The sequence below is a fragment of the Opisthocomus hoazin genome, chromosome 5 (genome assembly GCF_030867145.1).
Source record: "Opisthocomus hoazin isolate bOpiHoa1 chromosome 5, bOpiHoa1.hap1, whole genome shotgun sequence".
Taxonomy (NCBI): Eukaryota; Metazoa; Chordata; class Aves; order Opisthocomiformes; family Opisthocomidae; genus Opisthocomus; species Opisthocomus hoazin.
Window position 1 is genome coordinate 21433807 of NC_134418.1, and position 21811 is coordinate 21455617.

General features: G+C 40.3%; 1 protein-coding gene across 1 annotated transcript; it reads left to right on the forward strand.

Annotated features, from left to right (window-relative positions):
• Positions 1-674: 674 nt before the first annotated feature.
• On the forward strand, positions 675-21811 carry ANAPC4 (anaphase promoting complex subunit 4). The gene is made up of 28 exons (XM_075420652.1): positions 675-790; positions 1682-1787; positions 3366-3498; positions 4709-4783; positions 4912-4938; positions 5053-5097; positions 6840-6924; positions 7319-7429; positions 8012-8095; positions 8357-8443; positions 9136-9200; positions 9294-9336; positions 9447-9523; positions 9961-10061; positions 10141-10192; positions 10500-10555; positions 11719-11765; positions 12394-12450; positions 12615-12671; positions 13214-13307; positions 14940-15037; positions 15548-15609; positions 15693-15731; positions 15819-15920; positions 16977-17054; positions 17838-18008; positions 20004-20127; positions 20555-21811. The coding sequence occupies exons 1-28, from the start codon at positions 683-685 to the stop codon at positions 20768-20770; spliced, it is 2400 nt and encodes a 799-aa protein (XP_075276767.1). The 5' UTR covers positions 675-682; the 3' UTR covers positions 20771-21811.

The window sequence follows — 21811 nt, forward strand, 5'->3', positions numbered from 1 at the left end:
CGCTGCGGGAGGTGCTGGGGGGCTTGGGGCAGGGCAGGCAGCGGGGCGCGGGATGGTAGGGGTCTGGGCTCCGTGATCTCCAGTCCCCTCCCGGCGTGCTTCGGGGCTTTCCGAATTTTTTCGCAAACGGAAAAAAAAAGCCCAAGAGAAAAAGTACTTCAGAAGCTCAGTAAGCGGGGAAAGGTGACCTTGTAAGCATGTTTAAATTTATTTTTAAACTGCCTCCACGAGTTAAATAAATCAACCACAACCGTCAGTGTCACTATTTCGGCTCGGCGACGCGGGCAGAGGTACAGATGTTACCGCCAGAAGCGGAACGGAGCGCGGCCGCGGCCTGCCCGCAGCGACGGGCGCCTTCGGAGGAGCAGCCGGCCCGGCCCTCCCCGCCCCGCCCGAGGCCGCGGCCCTTCTCGCCCCTCTCGGCCCCGCGCCGGGAGGGAGCCGTCTCCCGCCGGGCAGACCCCTCGCCCCGCGGAGGGGCACCGGGCGGGCCTGACCCGCCGCCCCGCTCCCCGGGCTCGGCGCTCAGAGCCGGGCCCAGCCCGCGCCGCGGCGGGAAGCGCCGCCTCCGGAAGCCGGGAGCGGCGGGCGGGAGGCCGGGGGCCGCCCGGGGCGGGGAGGGAAGGGAAGGGAGGCAGGGGCCCGGGCGCTGCTCGGAGCCCGGCCGGGGCGGCCCGCCGCCATGCCCGCCTTCCGGCAGGTGGGCGAGAAGCAGCTGCCGCAGGAGATCGTCTTCATGGCCTGGTCCCCCAAGAGGGACCTCATCGCGCTGGCCAACAGAGCGGGGGAGGTGAGCGCGGGGCTGCCGGGCCGGGCGGGGGGGGGCCGGGGGGAGGCCTCTGCGGGGGGAGGGCGGCGGCTGGCGGGAAGCGCGGCCCCCTGCCCTCACCCGGGCACGGCCCTCGTACCGGAGTCGGGCGCTGGGGAGCGGCGGGTTTTGTCAGGCGTCTGGGCGCTTACCGCCCGGTCCCCTTCCGCTTGCTCATTTCCAGACAAATCCGCGGGCGGTGCTCTCAGTGCCTGCATCTGTGGGATGTCAAAGGACGTGACATTTAATTTCAATTAAACCTGTTTTGTGTGGTGTTGTTTTTTTTTTTTTTTTTCCTGGAGCTGCTGTATGCGGTCGTGCACGGAGAGAGACTGCCGTGCTTTCAGGCTGTCTCTGCTGGGGAAGCGTGGGGAGCTCCCGCTGGTCGTAGAAACATAGACTGGTCTGAGTTGGAAGGGACCTTAAAGATCATCTGGTTCCAACCCCCCGCCATGGGCTGAGAATCCTTCCACCAGACCAGGGTGCTCAGAGCTCCATCCAGCCTGGCCTTGAGCACTGCCAGGGAGGGGGCAGCCACAGCTTCTCTGGGTGACCTCTGCCAGTGCCTCACCACCCTCACGGTGAAGAATTTCTTCCTCACGTCTAATCTAAATCTGCCCTCTTCTAGTGTACAGCCACAGGCTTCTAGGCTTACGCCAGGCACAGCTTGCTTCTCCGTACGCTGTATGGTAAGCAGTGTGCTGTCCTCTGAGATGGGATAGGAGTCAATCGTCTTGCTAGAGAAGCGGGTGATACTTAGCACAGAGGACTTACTAAGAAATGGTATCAAAAAGTGCGTCTTGAACCGGTTTGCAAACTGGTGTTAATGGGAGAAGGTGGCTGATTTTTGTCTTCAACGTGTTTGCTTCGTAGGTTTTGCTTCATCGGCTTGCAAACTTTCAACGAGTGTGGAGTTTGCCTCCAAATGAAAATACAGGGAAAGAAGTGACTGCCCTTGCTTGGAGGCCAGATGGCAAAAGTAATGTCAAGTATATGAGGTGATACGGTGCAATAAAAACCGCGCTGGAAATCGGTGAAAGTCGCGGTGGTGATACCTCTTATCAGTGAAGGAAATTTTCAAGTAAACTGTGTGTGAAGAGAAGGGTGGCTTGGTTTTATGTAGGTTTATTCAAAGTAATAAAAGTTACACTGTTGGAAGCAATTGCAAGGAAGGTTGGCAAGGTGGATTTCTGTCCAAGATACCACTTTTCAAGGTGTAGCAAAACTTCCTAACTAAGCCTAATGTTTTCACATGAATGACAAAATTTATTGTGTGAGTAGAGAGAGAGGCTGTCACAGAATCACAGAATGTTAGGGGTTGGAAGGGACCTCTGTGGGTCATCTAGGCCAACCCTCCTGCCAAAGCAGGGTCACCTACAGCAGGCTGCACAGGACCACGTCCAGGTGGGTCCTGAATATCTCCAGAGAAGGAGACTCCACAACCTCCCTGGGCAGCCTGTTCCAGGGCTCCGTCACCCTCAGAGGGAAGAAGTTCTTCCTCATGTTCAGACAGAACTTCCTGTGCTTCAGTTTGTGCTCGCTGCCCCTTGTCCTGTCACTGGGCACCACTGAAAAGAGTCTGGCCCCATCCTCCTGACACCCACCCTTGAGATATTTGTAGGCATTTACAACATCCCCTCTCGGCCTTCTTTTTGTTCAGGCTAAACAAGCCCAGCTCCCTCAGCCTTTCCTCATAGGAGAGATGCTGCAGTCCCCTAATCATCTTTGTAGCCCTGTCCAGTCAGGGTTGGCTGAAGAGCTTAGCTTATTTAGCATAGGCTCAACTTTAGAGGCTAAAATTGCTCTAATAATACACCAGAGAAGAAAAAAAAGCCTTTTCCTTATCAACAGAAATAATACTGACATTAGTAGCTAACCTAAGCTGGAAATTAGTTAGTTTTTTGACTCGTGAAAAGCTGGAGAATGGGAACAGCCTTCTTCCGTGGGTAAAAAATATCTGTATAGTTTTATGATGGAGTCAGAGGAGTTTAAGCAATTTCTTTTTAATCTGGTTGCCTGTGATTACAAGGAAGTAAGCACAGAAACCTATTCCTGCCATATGCTTTTATGGATTAATAAAGTTAAGAAGATGATGCAAAAGTTGCTCAGCAAGTCTTAAATTGTATTTTGTTGTAATGAAACCCAGACCTTCCTGGTGCACAGTCTTTAGGTATAATTTTGGTGAATTTTGTAATTTGATAATTTATAATTTTTTTAAATTTTATAGTTTATAATTTTAGCAAAAATTTGCGAAAGCTGAAGCCTCTGCTATATCAGAACTAGTGTTAGAAATGTTAGAAGTGTGTTCAGCTAACATGTAGATAAATAATTGTGGGATAATGCCTTTGACTTAAATTTGTCATGAAAAATGCAATAGGAGTTCAGACCTTCATTTTAATGAGTAGGTTTCGAATGAGGATTTGGAAGGACTATAAATAGACAAAGAGAAAATTTCTGCCCAGAAGTTGGCTTTGAGGACACGTTATTTTCTAGTTCAGTATAAAGTACAAAGTTTTGCCCACTGGTAGTTTATATATTTTACTTAATCTTTCTCTAGTTTTGGCTTTTGGCCTTACCGATACCAAGCGGATTATTCTGTGTGATGTAGAAAAACCTGAAAGCTTGCACTCTTTCTCTGTGGACTCATCTGTTACATACATGCATTGGATGGAAGTAACTGAGGAAAGCAGGTGAGTCCAAAAAACTCTAGAAGTAAATTATGGGTTACAAGCAGTCATATAAAATAATATAATGTTACGTAGCTGTGGCTTTTTTTTTTTTATCACTTGGCTAAAATTTTCCTTTTTTGTTAGGCGCTTTTCATATGCGTATTTTTAGTGCTGATACCTTAGTCTTGTGATTCTTTAGGTTATACACAAAAACTCCAGCATGCTCTTGAGCCCCCAGCTCTTAGGAGCTGATTGATCTAGTGTTAGCTTGTACAGCCTGTCTTCTGATCCTGTTTACTTCAATACCAATTAATTTATTAAACTAGTTATAGGAATGTTATTATGTTAATCTATTTTGTTACTCAGAATAAATATTGCATTTAGATCTTTCTTCTGTTTTCAAGATCTTTAGTTTGGTGCTTACATCTTTTGTGGTGTGCCTTTGGTGTTACATCCAGCCCCACTGGCAGTTCTGTTGTGGGTGTACTTGCTTCAGGAAGTCAGATTGCCCCTGGTGACCATGAGCTCTGTGGCATTAGACAATTCTCAGCAGCACTTGTGAGCTGGATGACATCATGGTCTCTGTTTCTGTGGTCTTACAGAAACCTCCAGTATGCACCTTATTGCAGTGCAGGGCAATAATTAAACAAAATATTTATTTTAAAAAGGGAGGTGGTGTAAGCCAGACTTAGGGATTCCCCCCCACCTCCAGAAAACACCAGTCTTAAAATAGCAAGAAAATAACTTTTACTTAAATCACTCTAGCATTCTTCTCCTGATGGGGGTAGGAATCTCATCCTTCTGGTTTGTCTAAGGTGTGTATTAGACTAATACTTGTCTTAAGTATTGCACTTTAGTCTTCCTCTCACTGTAATGTGTCTTCAGAGTGAAGCTTTTTTGAGCTGTAGGTAGGTTGTACTGCAGGGTTGTGCAGGGTTTAAACAAAGCCTCAGTCAGTAACTGCGTTACAGATGAGGAGTGATTTGGTGGTAAGCGGCTGAGCCAGCAGATACAAACTTCATATTCTCCTTTCGTGAAAATGAAAACAGACTTCTTTTATTAATTTAATAAATTATTAAAGGCCTCATAAGGGATGACCCTCTGATATTTGTAACTCTTTAATATACATGACACACTGAGTATATGCTGTAACTTTCAACTTAGAAAGAAAGTCTCTTCCCCCCCGAGTTTTAGAGCTTGGGTAGTAAAGACAGTCTTATTTCTTTTTCAGTGTTCTCACTTCCTTTTACAATGCTGAGGATGAATCAAATCTCCTATTACCTAAATTACCAGCGCTACCAAAAAAGTAAGCATTATACTGGTAAAGATTGAGAGGATACAATTTGTCACTGTTTTGGTTATTCATAATGCTTGACAGATGCTTTGGGTTAGATGTCTGCTCTTTGTTATTGACGATAATTATTTTGTTTTCAGTTACAGTACCACAGCAAAAATTTTCAGGTAAGAAATTGTCATGTTGTATCTCGCTCTTTTTTTTTTTTTTTTTGTTTTATGTTGTTTTCTGGTGTTGAGACAAGGTACATAAACCCCAATCATGTTTTTTTGTATTTTCAGTGAAGAGAAGTCCGATGAGATTATGAAGCTTCTGGGTGATGTAAGGTAAATTATGTATGTGCGTTGTTACGGTTTTATGGGTTATTTCTTGTTGGGTAGTTGGGTTTTTTAGAGCTATTAAATAGTGGGTAAGTGGATTTACTTCTGAGTTATTCATAATCTGTTTTTAAGGGTCCTGGAGAAAAGGTATGGAATATCTCTTTTTTCATATAAAAAGAATAAAGTTCAAAGAATATTTTGAAGAAAAAGTCTCTGTCAGTTTACACCTTTTCTCCTCAATTTAGAGGGATTATAAGGCACTTCATCAGGAACTGCTGTTGGTGCCATGTCTTCTTTTCCTTAGAAGATTTTTTGAGGCACGTGTGAAGGCAGTGTTGTACGTCTTGTAGATGTTTGGTCTTGGAGACCTTTGGAAATACTTGTTATAGACGGGGAATTCCTGTGGGTTTGCATGAGTGTGACAAAGCTAGACCTAAAATTAGCTCTGAAATTAGCTGTGTTAGGATTACTTTGAAGTAAAGTTAACATCTCTTACTAGGAAACACATGAGGAGCAGCTGGAGGAAGGGTAGCTTAGCAGACTGAGACTGGCTTTGTGCAGTGCGTGTGGTGCGTCTTTGAGGAGGGCGCTTAATTTCTGTGCCTGACTGCTTTGCTTTGCTTTCTTTCACTGTTCCTTACAATCTCGCCTCTGAGAATCATCCTCCTTATTTTGAAATTTGCATCTCTCTCTATCAGCAGTTATTCCTTTTTAAGACTTGATATGTCTTCTTACAGTAGGACTTCCTTACTAGAAAGAGACGTGGCGGCTATCTGTGGTGTAGGAGCTTTCTGGATTCTGTGCTCCTTCATTCAATTAATTAAACCAAAAGTTTTTCAGATACTGTTTTGTTAAGTTCCGTCCTGGTTTTAATGGAAGCAATCTCTTTTAACATATATTTAGGTGTGTAACAGGCAGAATTTACAGCTAGTTCTCTTGTGTTTATAAGGGCACATGTGAAACATTCTCATTTTTTATGTTGGAGAGTTTATGTTTACTACAGCTCGCTGTAATGTGAGCAGATATATGTAGTTGAAGATGTATGGGTGTATGACAGCAACAGATAACCTCCCTGTCCAAAGTTTAATGTTTTAAACGTAGACACAAAGGTAGGGGTCATAGAAAAACTTTTTCCCAAGTCATAGTAGTGAGTTGGCTTTCATAAGTGAGCAAAACACTGAGCTGTCTGTCCAAGGTTCTGTTGTTTGAATTTGGTTTCTGTTCCCAATGCTGTTGTCACTCATGCCTGTTCTTTGCTGCTGCATCCGTTTCAAATGTTTATTCCTGTTGAGGTTTTGCTGAGGAATACCACTGAGTGACTGTGACAAACGTACTCTGTCTTTAGTTAGGATAAACTCAGAGGAATACAAAAGTAGCTTTGTAAGAATGCTTTGCAGCCTGTGTTGGTAGGTGGGCTGTTGCTAGGAACTGTTAGTTTTTTTCTTCTAGAAGGTGTAAAGTTAGCAAAGAAGGACTTCTGTGCCTAAATTTTATTTTTTCCCTGTTCTCTCAGTTAATTTAGTAATTGATACTCTTTCTGTAAATGTTAGAGGCAGGTCTTATCAGTGAAATCCAAGCAAATTATTTCTTGTTTTTAAATTTCTTGATCGTAGACAGTAGTACAGTCTTTCTTTTTGTTCAGTGATCCTTTAGAGGATCTTTAGGAAAGGGATGGAATTTAAGTATTAGGAGTTATATCTGTATGCATTAGAATTTGCTCACCAACACATATTCTTCTGTTTTTATAGGCTTAATGCTCTTGTCCTTGGTGGCAGCTCAGGATTTATTGAGATTTATGCGTATGGAATGTTCAAGATTGCTACAGTAACTGGGGTACGTCCCATCCCATTCCATGTTTTTTCTTCATAATATACCAAATTACCGCTGAATGGAATGAAAAAATTCATAGGTGTGCTTACATATAAGTGAAACTGGCTTGTTGGAGTTTAAAGAAAGGAACAGTTGTTTCTCTCAGTTGGGTTGTGTGGTTATTGTTGGAAAGACATTCTACCTCTGGCGATTTTAACATTTTGTTTCACAGGAAACAAAGTTCAACACAAATCCACAGTAAGAAGAGTGCTTTTGTTGCTGAACAGTAGCTGTAAATTCCACTTTGTTTTTGCATGTCGTTTAACGAAGCCTGCTTTGTATGCAGATATGTTAAAGCAGTAAATAAATCTTAGAGAAGATGCAATTCTTCATTAACTTTTAAACTGGAATCCTTCAGGTGGCAGGTTCTTGTCGTGGACTATGTTTGTCTGGTGATTTGAAATCACTATCGGTTATTACAGAGGTACGAGACTCTTCAGACAGTGAAGCAGAGATAACATATTTTCAGGCAAGTAAAGTAGTTTTAAAATGTTCTTTAAAAGTAAAACTGCTTTTTTAATTGCTTTCTGGTAGTTTTCTTGATTTCTCATTATTTGCAGAAAAAACACAAGCTGCTATTTCCAGCCCTTCTGAAATTCACCCCAATTTAGCTTTTGGATTTAGCACGTTAACGTGCAGTTTCACTGATGAAACTGATGATGATGATCTGAGGCATTCTTTTAAAATACTAGTTTAAATATAACATTCATTTTTTCAGTTAAAGTCACGGTTATTCAGATTTTCTTCATTCTGCACACAACAGCATAGGAGCAGTGCTGTTGATTATCCAGTCTGCCCAGAACAGTCATCCTTAAAACTATTACTGTTTGAACTCCAAAATGAGGAACTCTGTCAGGTGTTTGTATAGATGTATTAAAAATATTTGTTGTCCCTTTGAATTATATGTATTTCCCTCTTAAAATCAGCTTTAAGGAAATGAGAAATGACAGCTTTTCTGAGAGTCCTCGCCATCTGTCTTTTCATTTCTGTAATCTAAAATTTCTTAAAAGACAAGCCATCCATTAACTGTTGCTTTTTTCATTTGTTATAGCTGGACACTAGTCTGTTATCAAGTTACTTACCTGAGGTAACTCGAATGGCCCGGAAGTTTACTCACATTTCAACTCTGTTACAGGTACAGTTGTGTTATGACATCTTTTTAATATCACAGTTCTTACACACTTCGATATTGTTAATGCAAATGAAATAAATACTTCCTAGTAGGAAGCTTAAGTTGATGTTAAGTAAGCGTAGAGTTCTAACTTGGAATTTGATAATACATTTTATATAATATCTTCAATACATCTTCCCTTTGTATTGTATCATCCGGTTCTTACATGTGTTTTGAAGGGGAGGGAGGGAAGGAATAACACTGATGTCCGTATGTGTACTACAGTATATAAAGTTGTCATTGACCTGCATGTGTGAAGCATGGGAAGAAATATTGATGCAGATGGACTCACGGCTAACAAAGTTTGTACAGGTACTGCAGTATTAACCATTCTTTTGGAAAAACTTTTTTTTTGCAGTAGTTCTGTTGTTCATGTTAACGTACTGCATATCGTGATGTTGTTTAAGCGTAATGCCTCCTAAGTTCAGAGGCAACCTGGAAGCTATTGTGTGTCAGGTGCTCTGACACTGGGGATATCCAAGTACAATCATGTACGACTGTATTGTGATACTTCTTTGTTTTGTTTATTCTAAGTTATTCAAAAGTGATAGCTTTCAGCTTGCACAGCTGTTGGTCAGTTGCTTGCTGTTTAAGGTCGTGCCCTTTGTGCTTCAGTCATTGATAAACTGGACACTGTAAATGTTGAGTAACAGCTCACCAATGCTTACAACCTAGTTCAATACCGCATGTATAACAGCCACGGATTTGCTTAAATTTTGTGTTCCTAGACCATGGCTAGAAGTTAATGGAATCAAATCAAATAATCTATTTATTTAAAAAAAAGTATATTTTTGGTGATGGCAAACTGCTCAGAATTTTTACTAGGTAATACAACCGAAAGAACTTAAAATACTAGAAAATTTCCAGTGGTCGGTAGTCTGATTTCAGCATTCACGGATATGGGTGTGTTTTCCGATACACTGTTGATTAAAGTATTTGTGAGATTATTTGGTAGCCTGGATTTAATCTCTTCACCAACCCATTTCAATCATTTTGACTGACAGGAGAAGAATACAACCACTTCTGTTCAGGATGAGTTTATGCAGCTGTTGTTATGGGGCAAAGCAAGGTAGTTACTGTTGTTTTATCTGAGTATGCGTTTGCATTTGATACTGAAATACAAAATGAACGTTTATTTGGTTCTCTCCCCCACGCCCTTTAGCCTGGAACTTCAGGCATTACTAATGAACCAACTGACAGTAAAGGTATGTTAATATTTTTTAACATGTTAAAATAGTCTATTCCAATATCTTTTAATCACTGATCGGTTAAGTTAACAGAACATTATTGTATGTTTGTATTTCTTTTTTAACAGGGTTTAAAAAAACTCGGTCAGTCCATAGAGTCTTCCTATTCCAGTATACAAAAGTTGGTCATAAGTCATTTGCAGAGGTAAGTCACAGAATGCCCAATGAATTATAGATAAAATGGCATATTATATGCTTTGCTGAAAGACAGTATGCTGTATCAGTGCTTCTTTGTATGGAGGTGTGCTGGTGCTGAGACCGTGATCATGGTGAAATGTACTATTTTGCCTTTGGGTAATGGAGAGCTATTGAAGTATTTTAAACAATCTCTGGGACACATCATCTGTGTGTCACTGCATGGTGTGTTTATAGGATATATGCAAAATATTCACACCGACTTTGTGTGATGGTTAAAATCATTAGGACAATATTTGCTTTTCTGTGAAGTGATACTTTAACTCTTATATGCCAGACCACCTTATAAATCTCTCCACTTTGTGCGATAAAAATGTAGCATGCAGTGAAGCAGAGAATTTCCAAAGGGTGACTAAAAGATTATACTACTTTTCTCTGCCTTCCTAGTGGCTCTGAGGCACTGTTACACCACTTGAGCGAATTGAAAGGAATGGCTTTATGGAAACAAAAATATGAGTCTCTGGGTTTAGATGTGTCTGGAATTGAAGGTACAGTATAGTGTGTGCTGCTTACGCACTCTGATTTCACTTTTGAAAGCTTAATGATAATGGTTAGCTCTTTTTGCAGAGGCTATTACTGCTGTTGGCTCTTTCATCCTGAAAGCAAATGAACTGCTTCAGTAAGTATAAAGTCTGGAGAATTTGAAAAAAATGTCTGTTGAGTCTTGTATCTAAGGGGAAGCGTGTGGCTGGGAACAGACAAAGTTGGGAGAGCGAGGCTCCTCTGTTGGTGGTGAGCTTTATCTTGTCTCACTGCATCTCATAGACTTACACCCCAAGAACAGTCTTACTTGGAAGGTTACATTGAGCGTTTTTTTTTTTAAATCGATAGTGCTTGCAGGCCTATCTGTAGTAAAGATGGGACTTAAGTCTGGAGCAGCTTGTGACATTTAGATCTGGTAATTTCTTTTCTTGTTTCTTGCTCAGAGTTATCGACAGTAGTATGAAAAACTTCAAAGCATTTTTTCGATGGCTGTATGTTGGTAAGCTTGATGACCTAGTAAGCATCCAGTATCTGTTTTGTATTGTAAGCACTGAAAAGTCGGCAAGTAGTTAAGCCAATCTTAGTTATAACTATCTGTTTATTTCTATCACAGAAAGTTTCTGGGCATTTAAAAGGTTACAGATGATGAGGCAAGAATAATTACAATATTAAACACATAGATCATAACTTTAATAGTTCTCAATTAAACGTTGTGTCTGTACAGTGGGTATTGTATATACTTATCCTGTAATGTTACTCGAAACTCTTGTCTACTTCACGAGAAATTTGCTCATCTTGACTTGGAGAAATTCAAGGACTTTGTTTAGTTTATGCCAAATTTGAAGTATCGTCTAACTCTCCTTGACTCTGTCACTGGCTGTAAGGCTGTGCGCAGATGTAAACAGTCTCTTGAGTGTCCGGATGCACTTAATAGCCACCTCCCAGTGTAGCTGGGTAGCTGCAGGTAAAATGTTAGAAGGAAGTGCAGAACGCCGTGGTTTAGCCTGCTTGTTTTTGCAAAGTGCTTATGAATAGGTTTATAATTTTTAAATGATCTTTTTAGAACTACTTCACAAAAAACTAAGCAGTCTTACTCTGCAGAAGCACCAGAAATGCAGTGTTAGCACTTACTAGCAGGAACATAGTAATTTTAATTTTTAAAAATGCAGAGAGCAGAACTATCATAACTATCATAACATTAGAACTTTCATTATTTAAATGTTCACTGTGTTTGCTTGTGTTGAAGCTAAACAGAGAACTGTTTATCTGAGCCTCACTGGTTTAAAACTACTTCTGTGCAATCCTCTTAAAACACATTATTCTGGGCATGACAGTATTCATGTGTTTTATATATATCTATTTTACTACTCCTAGTATGTACGTGAATAAATTCTTATGAACCTTCTTTATAATACTTGTGCAGGGTACAATGCAGTTGGAGAAGACTAAAGATAAAAATTCTCCAAGATTTTTATTGTAAGCTAGTGGGGCAAGTGAAGCTCAATTTCAGTCTCAATTCATAATTCTTCATTCCAGACTCTTTTGCTTCTGACAAATTAATCTTTCCTATTTTATGAGCACAGTCTTGTTATGTAGCCATGGAAAATTAAGAATATTAGGAAAACAATATTAATGCAGTAAGAATGTTATTTTTTTCCTCAGCCATGTTGAGGATGTCAGAAGATCACGTGCTTCCAGAGCTGAACAAGGTAGTAGTAACATTTTCTAATTAGTAGTGGTATACTCTGTATTCTGCTTGACTTAGAGGGCAAGATTAAAGGTTATTTTTGTTCAAAACTTAAAGCATAGTGCCTTTGAGAAAGCTGGTGCCTGCAGGTTCACACTAATATGCTGTCTCGCATGAATTACTTTTTCTGTTTTCTTTGTTAATACTGCTCTTTTTAGTACACTGTATGTGAATGCAAGACCTCTGTGTATAGCAGCTCTTTATATGCCCTAAATGACTGTTAGCCGGAATAGGATTTTAACGTCTTTACCCACGCCCCGGTAGAGGAGACGGAATACACCTACATCAGATTTGCAGACACCATCACGCTGGTTGAACCACTTAACACGCTCGAGGGCAGAGGTGCCTTCCAGAGGGAAACAGATAGGCTGGAGGAATGGACAGACAGGGACCTCCCGAAGTTCAACAAGGACGAATACACGTTTCTGTCCCGGGGAAGAGTAATCCCCTGCGATTGCACAGCAGGGCCCCAACTGGCTGGGGAGCAGCTCTGCTGAGATGAGCTTGGGCCTGTTCAGCCTAAAGAACATGTTCACTGAAATGTATTTCGTATTCTTTGCTTTTCTCACCGTTTTTTTTTTTTCATTTAGATGACTCAAAAAGATATTACGTTTGTTGCTGATTTTCTTACTGAACACTTCAATGAGGTAAGTTGTATTGGTTTGCGAAGTACAGCATCTGACTGTATTTTTGCTGCCAAGAATTGAATCTGAAAAATCTTTAATAGTAAAGTAATTCAATCATCTTGCTGTACACTATTTCTCATTAACTTTGGGTTTAAATAATGGTTTTGTTTGCATTATTTTTTCAGGCACCAGAACTTTACAATCGTAAAGGAAAATACTTCAATGTGGAGAGAGTTGGCCAGGTAAAGAGCTAGGGAATAAGTGAAAAAAGAACAAATGAGAAAATGCTGAGATGGAGAAGCTTTTAAAGCTGTGCCCACTTTTCTTCTCTGTCCCTTTTGCTCTGTGTTGCACATTCCAGTACTGATAAAGGAGAGTATTTTAATTATTTTCCCCTTATTGTTAGAAAAAGGAGTGTTTAAAAACATATCTTACAGTTTTACCTTACACATGCTGTATTTTTAGGAAAACAGTGATATTTCTTCATGGCCGGCAATAGTAACATAAAACAGAAATGTGTTTGTTGTCTTTATACTATTAATCACTGTATTTCAAAACATTTGTGCTCAAACGTGATTTAAAAATTAATTTCTTACGGAAATGTCACTATATGATCTTAGACAACAGTTGATTTTTCTTATTGTTTCTGGAAGGGGTGGAATATTTAGTTTTAGGACTAGGACATGTTATATTAAGAAGAAATTTTTAACAGACTCTTGAGGGGCAATGTTGGAGGTCCCTTATTCTTTAAATGCAATCTTACGAATGTTGGTCTCTTTTCTAGTACTTGAAAGATGAAGATGATGACCTTGTGTCACCACCTAATACAGAGGGAAACCAGTGGTTTAACTTTCTTAAGAATAGTACTCATCTTAAAGGTAACGTGTGCTTTAGTAAAAAGTAAAAGTGAGTCAAAGATACACATAGAATGTACCAAATGTGGAAGAGTAATCTGTTTTTTTGTATTTACGGGTTATTTCTATAGTGTTAGTCATGGATCTCCATCTGAGGAGAACAGAAGTGGGCCTTGATATTCTACACAGGTTTATGTAGCTGTTTACCCAGTCAATTACCATTTTCTGGGTATTGGGAGTTTCCTACCTTTTATGTACCAGTCCCAGAATTGTTGCCTTGGAAGGAATCCCAGGAGATGTGTGTTTCAGGAGATCGTAATTCCAGTTCAAGGAAGTAATAATTACACTTAGGTCATACCTGTGGGAAGTATCCTAACTTATTCTCTTTGACTGGAGTCAGAGACTATTTTGTTAGTTAGTGGTGAAAAAGAAGTAAGAGGCTGTAACAAGCTGATGGTGAAGATGATTCTTGTTTAACTTTGGAAACCATAGACTGTAAAACTTCTACGGCATAAGCAGTCTTGAAATAGAATTTGCTATAGCTGCCTTTTTTCTGCTTACTTAATTCAATAAAAAGCAGGGAAGTGGTAGCATTTTTGTTTGGAAAAGTATTTAGAAAACATATTTTTAGACATACTTTGAAAATATGTTAGTTACTTCAAATGTGTAGACTACTTGACTGGTCACTTCTGTTACTACCCAAGATGCATGACTGTTCGTAGAACTGGATTGTAAGTGATTTTGTTGATAATAATTTGGCAAGTGTGGAGATGTTTGTTTCGCTCTCAGGATGGTAAGGTTTATAGGACAAGTAATGCTTCTGTGATGGACACCTTCTGCCCTTCTTTGATGTTTTACATTGTTGTATTGATTGATGTAATTTTTATGATTTTTCCAGCTAAACTTCAGAAAAGAAGCAGGTTATGTACTAAAAATAAGTATTGAGATTTATCCCGAAAGCTAAACGTCTTCTGACATAGTAGTTCGTTTCATAAGAACGAATCAGTGCTATTGAAGCCACATCATAGCTATATAAAAAGTATGGAAATTGTTTTGCTTAAACAAGACATTTTATGGTAACTGTGTTTCTAGCTCTTGGCTAAACACAATTCCATCTTTTTTGCAATTTTGAATGGGCTGTCAAGGAAAGTTGAAAGGGCAGACAGGCCACCATTTCTCATTCATTTATCTAATTTCATATTGTAATTGAGTTAGGTACTTAAGTTAGAACAATCTAGGCAGTCACTTAATCCAAGCAAATCGGGGCTAGTGTTGAAGCAAGGCTGGGTTGCTCAAGGCTTTATGTAGTTGGGTCTTCTACATCTGCAAGGATAGAGGCTCTGCAGACTCTCTGGCACCCTGCTCCAGTGACTAACCAGTCCTTGTGAAAACTTATTTCCTTATATCTAATTGGAATTTCCCTTGCTGGAGCTTATGACTGACATCATCTCCTCTCACTGTGTTCATCTTTAAAATGATGCCTTCTGTATCTCCTCCTTTGGGCAGCTGGAGAGAGCAACAGGTTCCTCATTGTTAGCCCTGTAACCATCTTACTGACCCTCCACTGGTCTCATTCCACTTTATCACTTTAATGACAGTGTAATATGTTTTTATAGAGATATAAGCATTTTTAAAATGAACTTTATCTGTTTACAGAAAGTCCACTTTTGTTTCCCTACTATCCTGAGAAATCACTGCACTTTGTCAAAAGGCAAATGGAAGCGGTCATTGATCAGTGTTTACAAAAGCCAGCGGTAAGTCCAGTCTATGTAAGTGATAACTTTCTTTTAGGGGTAGCACTCAACTGAAGATTGTAGTCATGCTTAGTAAGGCCTGAAGTTTTAAGCTTCAGGTGCCTACAACTTAGGTAGTACCGTGTAGCCCAGCTTCACCACTGCTGGAATGTCTCAAGCCTTTGACTAGGGAAAGCGTAATGGGGGATTTTTTGTTTCGCATCTTCTATTTCCACATTATTGGGATCTATTTTTAACATTAATTAGCTTGGTGTATGTACTGTGTACTAGGTAACTGTGTTAATTGGCAATACATTAGTCTATATATTATGAAGAAACATGAAACAAGTGTATCAAGTGACAGTAGTGTTTGCATTAGGGATGTTTATTCCAGCATAAATATTGGTGAACTTTTATTTCAGATGTAGTGGGGTGTTTTTGTTTATTTGGTTAGGTTTTTTGGTCTTAAAAAGGTGCATAATTATGAATAACTGCCTGCATTTTTTGGCTTATTTTCATTATATTTGTTAGGATGTAATTGGAAAGTCAGTGCATCAAGCAGTCTGCCTGTCTCTCTACAAAACTTCACAAAGGTATTTCTTTACACTATTTCTAAAGCTCAGTTGCACAAAATTACAGCAGCATTTTATAAACTGCTTTGATTTTTCCTTTTCAGTGAAGATTCCACACCTCAGTTATTTAAACTGCCATTTCTGTAAGTATGCTGCTATTCATTGTTCTAGGTCATTTACCAATTATCAGAACTTGACTTATATTTTCATTTCCTTCTTCTGCATAACAGGTGGAATGACAAAACATCCAATATACATTATGTTCTCTTCACTATATTAGAAAATTCTGTTTCTAAAATACACATTTTGAGGAGACATACTGATACTTCCAGGTAAGACAAAAAGAGGGAAAAAGTGATTTTTGAGCTTCAGCACATGAGTACAAAGACAATTACGATTTGAATCTTTTTGTAAAAAGAAGGAATGAGCAGCAGGAGTGCAGTCTTTCTGGGATAGTAGAGAAAACGAGGAGGACGTTAGGAAGTGCGGTAGAAAGCTGCAGCGGGAGTTTGTGTTGTGATAGACTCAGAAAATCTGGTCACAAGACCCAAGATTGTTTTAGGCTTAGGAAAAAAGTAATCAGGCTCCCCTGGTTTTGTTCCTCACAGAATTACTTGCTTGTGCAAGCTTGTGAAAAATTACAGGGAATCACGCTTTCATTGCTGCTCTGTCTTACTGTAAATATTCTTTGATTAACCCCTTGCAATCTGTAATCTAATACTCTTAACAAAAAATGGGAAGTGGACTCGTAGGTGCTACAAGTAGACTACATCTCTTTGGGGCGTAGATTTGTGTACCTTCAGGAGTTTCTGTGTCCAAGATGGAGTTTGTCACTGTCTGGTTGTGCTGATACAGCTGTTTAAGATGAATTCTGTCAGTGGGATCACTGAAATGACCTGGGTTTAGAAAACAACAGAAACTCCTCATCTCTGTAAAATACTGATTTTTACAATCTGTGTCATTTAATTTGTGGAGATCATGAACTGTGGTGGGAGTGGTAATTTTTAAAGCAGCTTTACTGCTGAAGAAAATACGTGGTAAAACATATCTTTGTGTTTACAGTTAACAGCTGTCGATGACAAAAATTATCTTATTTCCTTCTTCATTGATATCTAAACTAATCTAAACTCGTTTTCTGTAGATTTGAGTAACAAGTAACATAGCAAACCTAAGACTAGGACGATTGAGTTTAGCAAAGAAGAACTGTACCCGACAAGCCAGAGGCAGTTTCCCGTTTCACCAGTTACATCATTCTGGGATGTAGCCGTGCATTGTGCTAAGCTTCAACAGACTTACACCGTCACTTACCACAGTTGCATTAGAGATTTTGGATTCTCTATGAATGGGAGATAAATTAGTCACTGAAATAATGAGCACTGTTCTTCTAGGTCTGTCAGTAATGGAATTCTTGCAGTTGAGTTTGGAAACTTCTTGAACAACAGTATAAATGAGAGCTCAGACTCCAGGTCAGTATATTTGACTTTTCTTCCAGAATTGCAGATTGCTAAATTGAAGACCAGGTTTTCTAGTGTTTATTTTACATTAAGCTAACTTCTCAGGCATTGTAGCTTGGCTTTTGTCCTGCAAGTTAGTGTTTCAGACGCTGGACCAGCGTGTAGTCCCTGAGTGAGTCAGGCTGTAAGAAATGGCACAGGTGCATGAAGCTGCAGGATTGTGAGAGTCTAATTTTGCACTTCATCTCAAGGTCAAGTAAATTTTAGTTTTCTAGTTGAAAACTAGAGCTTTAGCACACATGCAAGAAACAAAGCTAGCTGGAAACAGCTCTTGCTTATACCTGTGATGTTCTTTAAGTAAGATGGAATAAGACTTGATATGCCTGTACGAAGGCATCTTAGGAGGCATGGCAGACTAGGCTCATGCTTTTCATGTAGAAAGGCCAGATGTGGTTCCTCTCGGTACATTCAGTTGTGTTTCTAAATATTCTTTGGTGTTTGTGTTTGCTCTTTCTTTCATTTCACCTGAAATGAGAAAAAAGTAAGATTGCTATTAAGTTGTTTTTATTTTGTTTGGGTTTTTTTTTTTCAGAATAATTTCTCCTGCATGATACAGGAGTCTGCTGTGATTATGATTCTTTCAGTGTTAGCTGCATGACTGACCTTTTTATCATTTACAGTAAAGCTCACTGTTAACTACTGAATACTTTTTAACATGAATGCTGTGCAGCTTAAAAATATTTAAGTTCTGTGTTCACTTTTATTCCTTGATGCTTTTTAATTTTTTTCCTGTAGATGCTACAGTTGTTTAGATGCACACTTCTATGATGATGAAACTGTAAGTGTAGTTCTGAAGGAGAGTCTGGAACAAGAAGGGAAGGAGAGAGTCCTGGCTCAGCTACCTTTATCTTCAGTATACACAGATGAGGACCAAGATAGGGAATTCATCTGGGATTCTACTAAAAGGTACTGAAAATCTTAGAGCAAGTCTGAAAATGCAGAGCTGAAAGGCAGATTAAGCAAATATTCTAATTGTGTACAGTTACTTGTGCTTTGTGTGGGTGTGTGTAAATATTTTAAAGACAAAAACTCTTTGTGCCAGGGAGAGTGAGGTGGGGAGGTGGAAGCTTCCTAAACAGTTGGTGGACGACAGGTTGACCATGAGCCAGCAGTGTGCCCTGGCTGCCAAGAAGGCCAGTGGCATCCTGGGGTGCAACAAGAAGAGTGTGACCAGCAGGTCGATGGAGGTTCTCCTCCCCCTCTACTCTGCCCTAGTGAGGCCCCATCTGGAGTACTGCTTCTAGTTCTGGGCTCCCCAGTTCAAGAAAGATGGGGAGCTACTGGAGGCAGTCCATCGGAGGGCTACGAGGATGATGAGGGGACTGGAGCATCTCTCCTACAAGGAAAGGCTGAGGGAGCTGGGCTTGTTCAGCCTGAAGAAGAGAAGGCTGCGAGGGGACCTAATAAATGTTTATAAATATCTCAAGGGTGGGTGTCAGGAGGATGGGGCCCAAGCTCTTTTCAGCGGTGCCCAGTGACAGGACAAGGGGCAATGGGCACAAACTGAAGCATAGAAGTTCCGTGTGAACATGAGGAAGAACTTCTTCCCTCTGAGGGTGATGGAGCACTGGAACAGGCTGCCCAGGGAGGTTGTGGAGTCTCCTTCTCTGGAGATATTCAGGACCCACCTGGACAAGGTCCTGTGCATCCTGCTCTAGGTGACCCTGCTTGGCAGGAGGGTTGGACTAGATGACCACAGAGGTCCCTTCCAACTCCGAACATTCTGTGATTCTGTGATTCTGTGTTTGGTTTTGTGGGTTTTTGAGGGTTGGGGTTGGTCTTACTTTTTTGAGACTGAATACTACCTGTGTACACGGCACTCATGAAAATGGGAGGACCAATTCAAGACATCCTGTCGAATCAGAAGTCTTGTTTTCTTTAGGGGGTGCTAACTTTGCTGGTTGGAATGCTTGAATTTAGGATGTTTTCAGCATATTTGCTCATACACCTCTGCCTTGTAATAAGAATTTACAGCTATTTCTTCATCTTTTCCCTGGTACTCACACTTGTAAATGTTGTCTTAGCCTTGAAACATCAGAATTGGTGCCTCACTCTGTGTTGGCCTAGGCAAAGGAGAGCACCTAGGGGAAGTGAACACACACGCACAAAAAAGGCCAATGTAGTTCAAGCAGTGAATCCAATCCTTTAGTTGTTGTGCCATGCTTGTTTTTTCTTTTTCTCCCTATGCCTCTGGTGGATTGTTTAAGATAATTTTTTACCTCAAAATAGAGAGCCATACTGAATTGTAAATTTTTTTTCTGTGCCACAAAGAAATTGTGTATTAAAGAATGAAAATATTAAAACCAAGTTCAAACTAATCCTGGCCACTGTAATAGGCAGGCTGTTCCTTCATACAGTCGCTATGAATTGGGGTGAACTGAAGTCATACAACTTTGAGAGGTCATGCAGGCCAAACCTGTAGAAGTGGAGGCATCGCCTCCAGGACTTTGTTCATAAACTCCTCTTCTTGCAGACGAGATGTTTGAAGGAAGGCCATCCTCCTGCTGTAGCTGTTACTTGTGGGAAGAACAGGCTTTACGACTTCCTTCTCACCTGCTGTAATATTTTACCTCAGTTGAAACATGGTGTGTCTCCACAGTTGGATCACCCCCTGTAGAACGCCTGTAGCAGAGTTATGGAAATAACTTCATTGAACATCATGGAAATAATGCCCACAGCTGCTTTATGAGCAGGTGGGACTCCTTGAGAAGGTCCCTGACCTTGGAATGTGCTGGGTGAGCAGGAGGTTGGCTTCTTTTATGATGGTTTCCTTCCTTATCTACTTGTTGCATATGGTATAATAAAACTTAGACATAAAAAACTGGAAAACTGAGGTTTTTCTTGGTACTGGAATTATTTCTTATGTGCTGGTATTATGCTTTTCTTCTTGGCTGTGTGCAGGCTGGATGAGCAAAGTGGTGAGATACCCACACGTACTGTCTTCTTGGAGAATCAGTGGAGGGTGCTGGAGAACATGAAAGCTCAGTATGTTGCTGTAAATGGCATTAGAAAAGTTTCCTGTGTGGTAAGTGCAGTATCTGTGAACAAGCCTGTGAACTATTAAAGAAAACATGCTGTGGGTGGAGAGAGCGGTGACCTGTTTCTGCTAGTTTAGTGAGAGTTATCAGAACTTTTTTTTTTAACAAATAGGTTATTCTCTCATAATCTAAGTGTGACACGATGCTGTCATACCTCTCTCATAAAACAACATGGATAAACTTTAGTAGAAGTTAGTAGTTCTGCTTGCCTTACTTTTCAGCCTACAGAGGCATAAAAAAGTTGCTAATTTTCTTGATACCTCCATTTCAAAGATAAAGGCTGTTTACAAAGTTATTGGCTGACATTTAAACGGCAGGGGGCTTGGAACCAGATGATCTTTAAGGTCCCTTCCAACCCTTACCATTCTATGCTTCTATGATTCTATTAACTGAAACTTCTTAACGTCCCTGTAGCTAAGTTCAAATCTCCGTCATGTGAGGGTGTTTGAGATGGATGTAGAGGATGATGGGGAAGTTGAGGAAGAAGAGGAAGAAGAAACAACTCAGATTGCAGCGGGGGAACCTGAGGAGTTAAATCAGTCTGCAGATAACCAGGACAACATGTGTGGTGCATCTGCTGAAGAACTACCTGATGAAACTGAAGAACAGGAACCAAGTCTGGATCCTTGATGTAGACTTTTATACTGATAAAGGGCCAAGACTGTAATCTGACTTCAGGCTGCTGAGACAATGTATCCTGTACCTCCTCAAGCAGCTGTAATAGGATGTTGTGTGTCAGAATTCTGCATTGCTTCTCAGCTAAGACTGTCTGTGTTCTAGAGTATGTTTATTTGACCCGTTTTTTGTCAGGCACATGGGTTTGTTATGAACTAAAGTTCCTTCAGAGCTTTACCATTTGCATTTTTTCATAGGCGAGGAAAAGAAGAAATACCAGCTGACTTTTTTGTAGTTAACCTGTTCAGCCCTGTGTACTGCTATTAAGATAAAATGAACTGGTATGTGAAAACAACAAAACTCAGAACTGATTTCTTTTCTTCTCAGACTTTGTGCTCTAGTAGTGGGTACAGAAACTTCCCGTGGAGGTCAAATTTAAGAGCATGTGTGGCCAACAGCAAGCTGGCAGATCAGCATAAGACTAATTAGACAGCAAATTACTTAAATACATACTTAGAAAAACTCTTTTGATAACATCTGTCCTCAGTGACACAGTATTTTGATCTGCGCAGTTCTTTAGTCCTCAGTGCAACATTTGTGTATGTGTACATGTGTGTATTTTGTCAAATGTTTGCATGTCTCAGCCTGCCTAGTTTCTGTGAGATTGTTCCTGAAGGCCTGTCTTCACCATCTGGTATTTTTGTAATGAAAAGTTACAACAGAGAATATATTTTTTTATTCTGATGTGGTATTGTATATTGTGCATAAGCTTCAGCATAATCATGTTCCTTGCTGATACATATATTGCTGTAGGAATGGCTTAGTGCTAAGCAGTAGAAGCTAGAAACAGTGTTCAGAAATGCAAAATATTTTCTTCTTCCCTAGTAGCTGTCAGGGTCTTAACTGACTTAAAACTCAGCTTTTTGACTGAACAATGCTGCTAAATGCGTGATCTTCCTTCAGAACAGTGAGTGTACTTGTATTTGTGGAGAGGACCAGGTCTTATGCATGTGCTCTGTTCTGTACTTCAAAAAGAAATAAATCTTCTGAAATTGC

Bases quoted from the DNA above. Each gene is read 5' to 3' on its own strand.
- ANAPC4 (XM_075420652.1), top strand. From the start codon at position 683: ATGCCCGCCTTCCGGCAGGTGGGCGAGAAGCAGCTGCCGCAGGAGATC. The intron at 6,925-7,318 runs GTACGTCCCATC...GGAATCCTTCAG, and splicing joins AGATTGCTACAGTAACTGGG to GTGGCAGGTTCTTGTCGTGG. The intron at 11,766-12,393 runs GTAGTAGTAACA...TTTTTCATTTAG, and splicing joins TGCTTCCAGAGCTGAACAAG to ATGACTCAAAAAGATATTAC.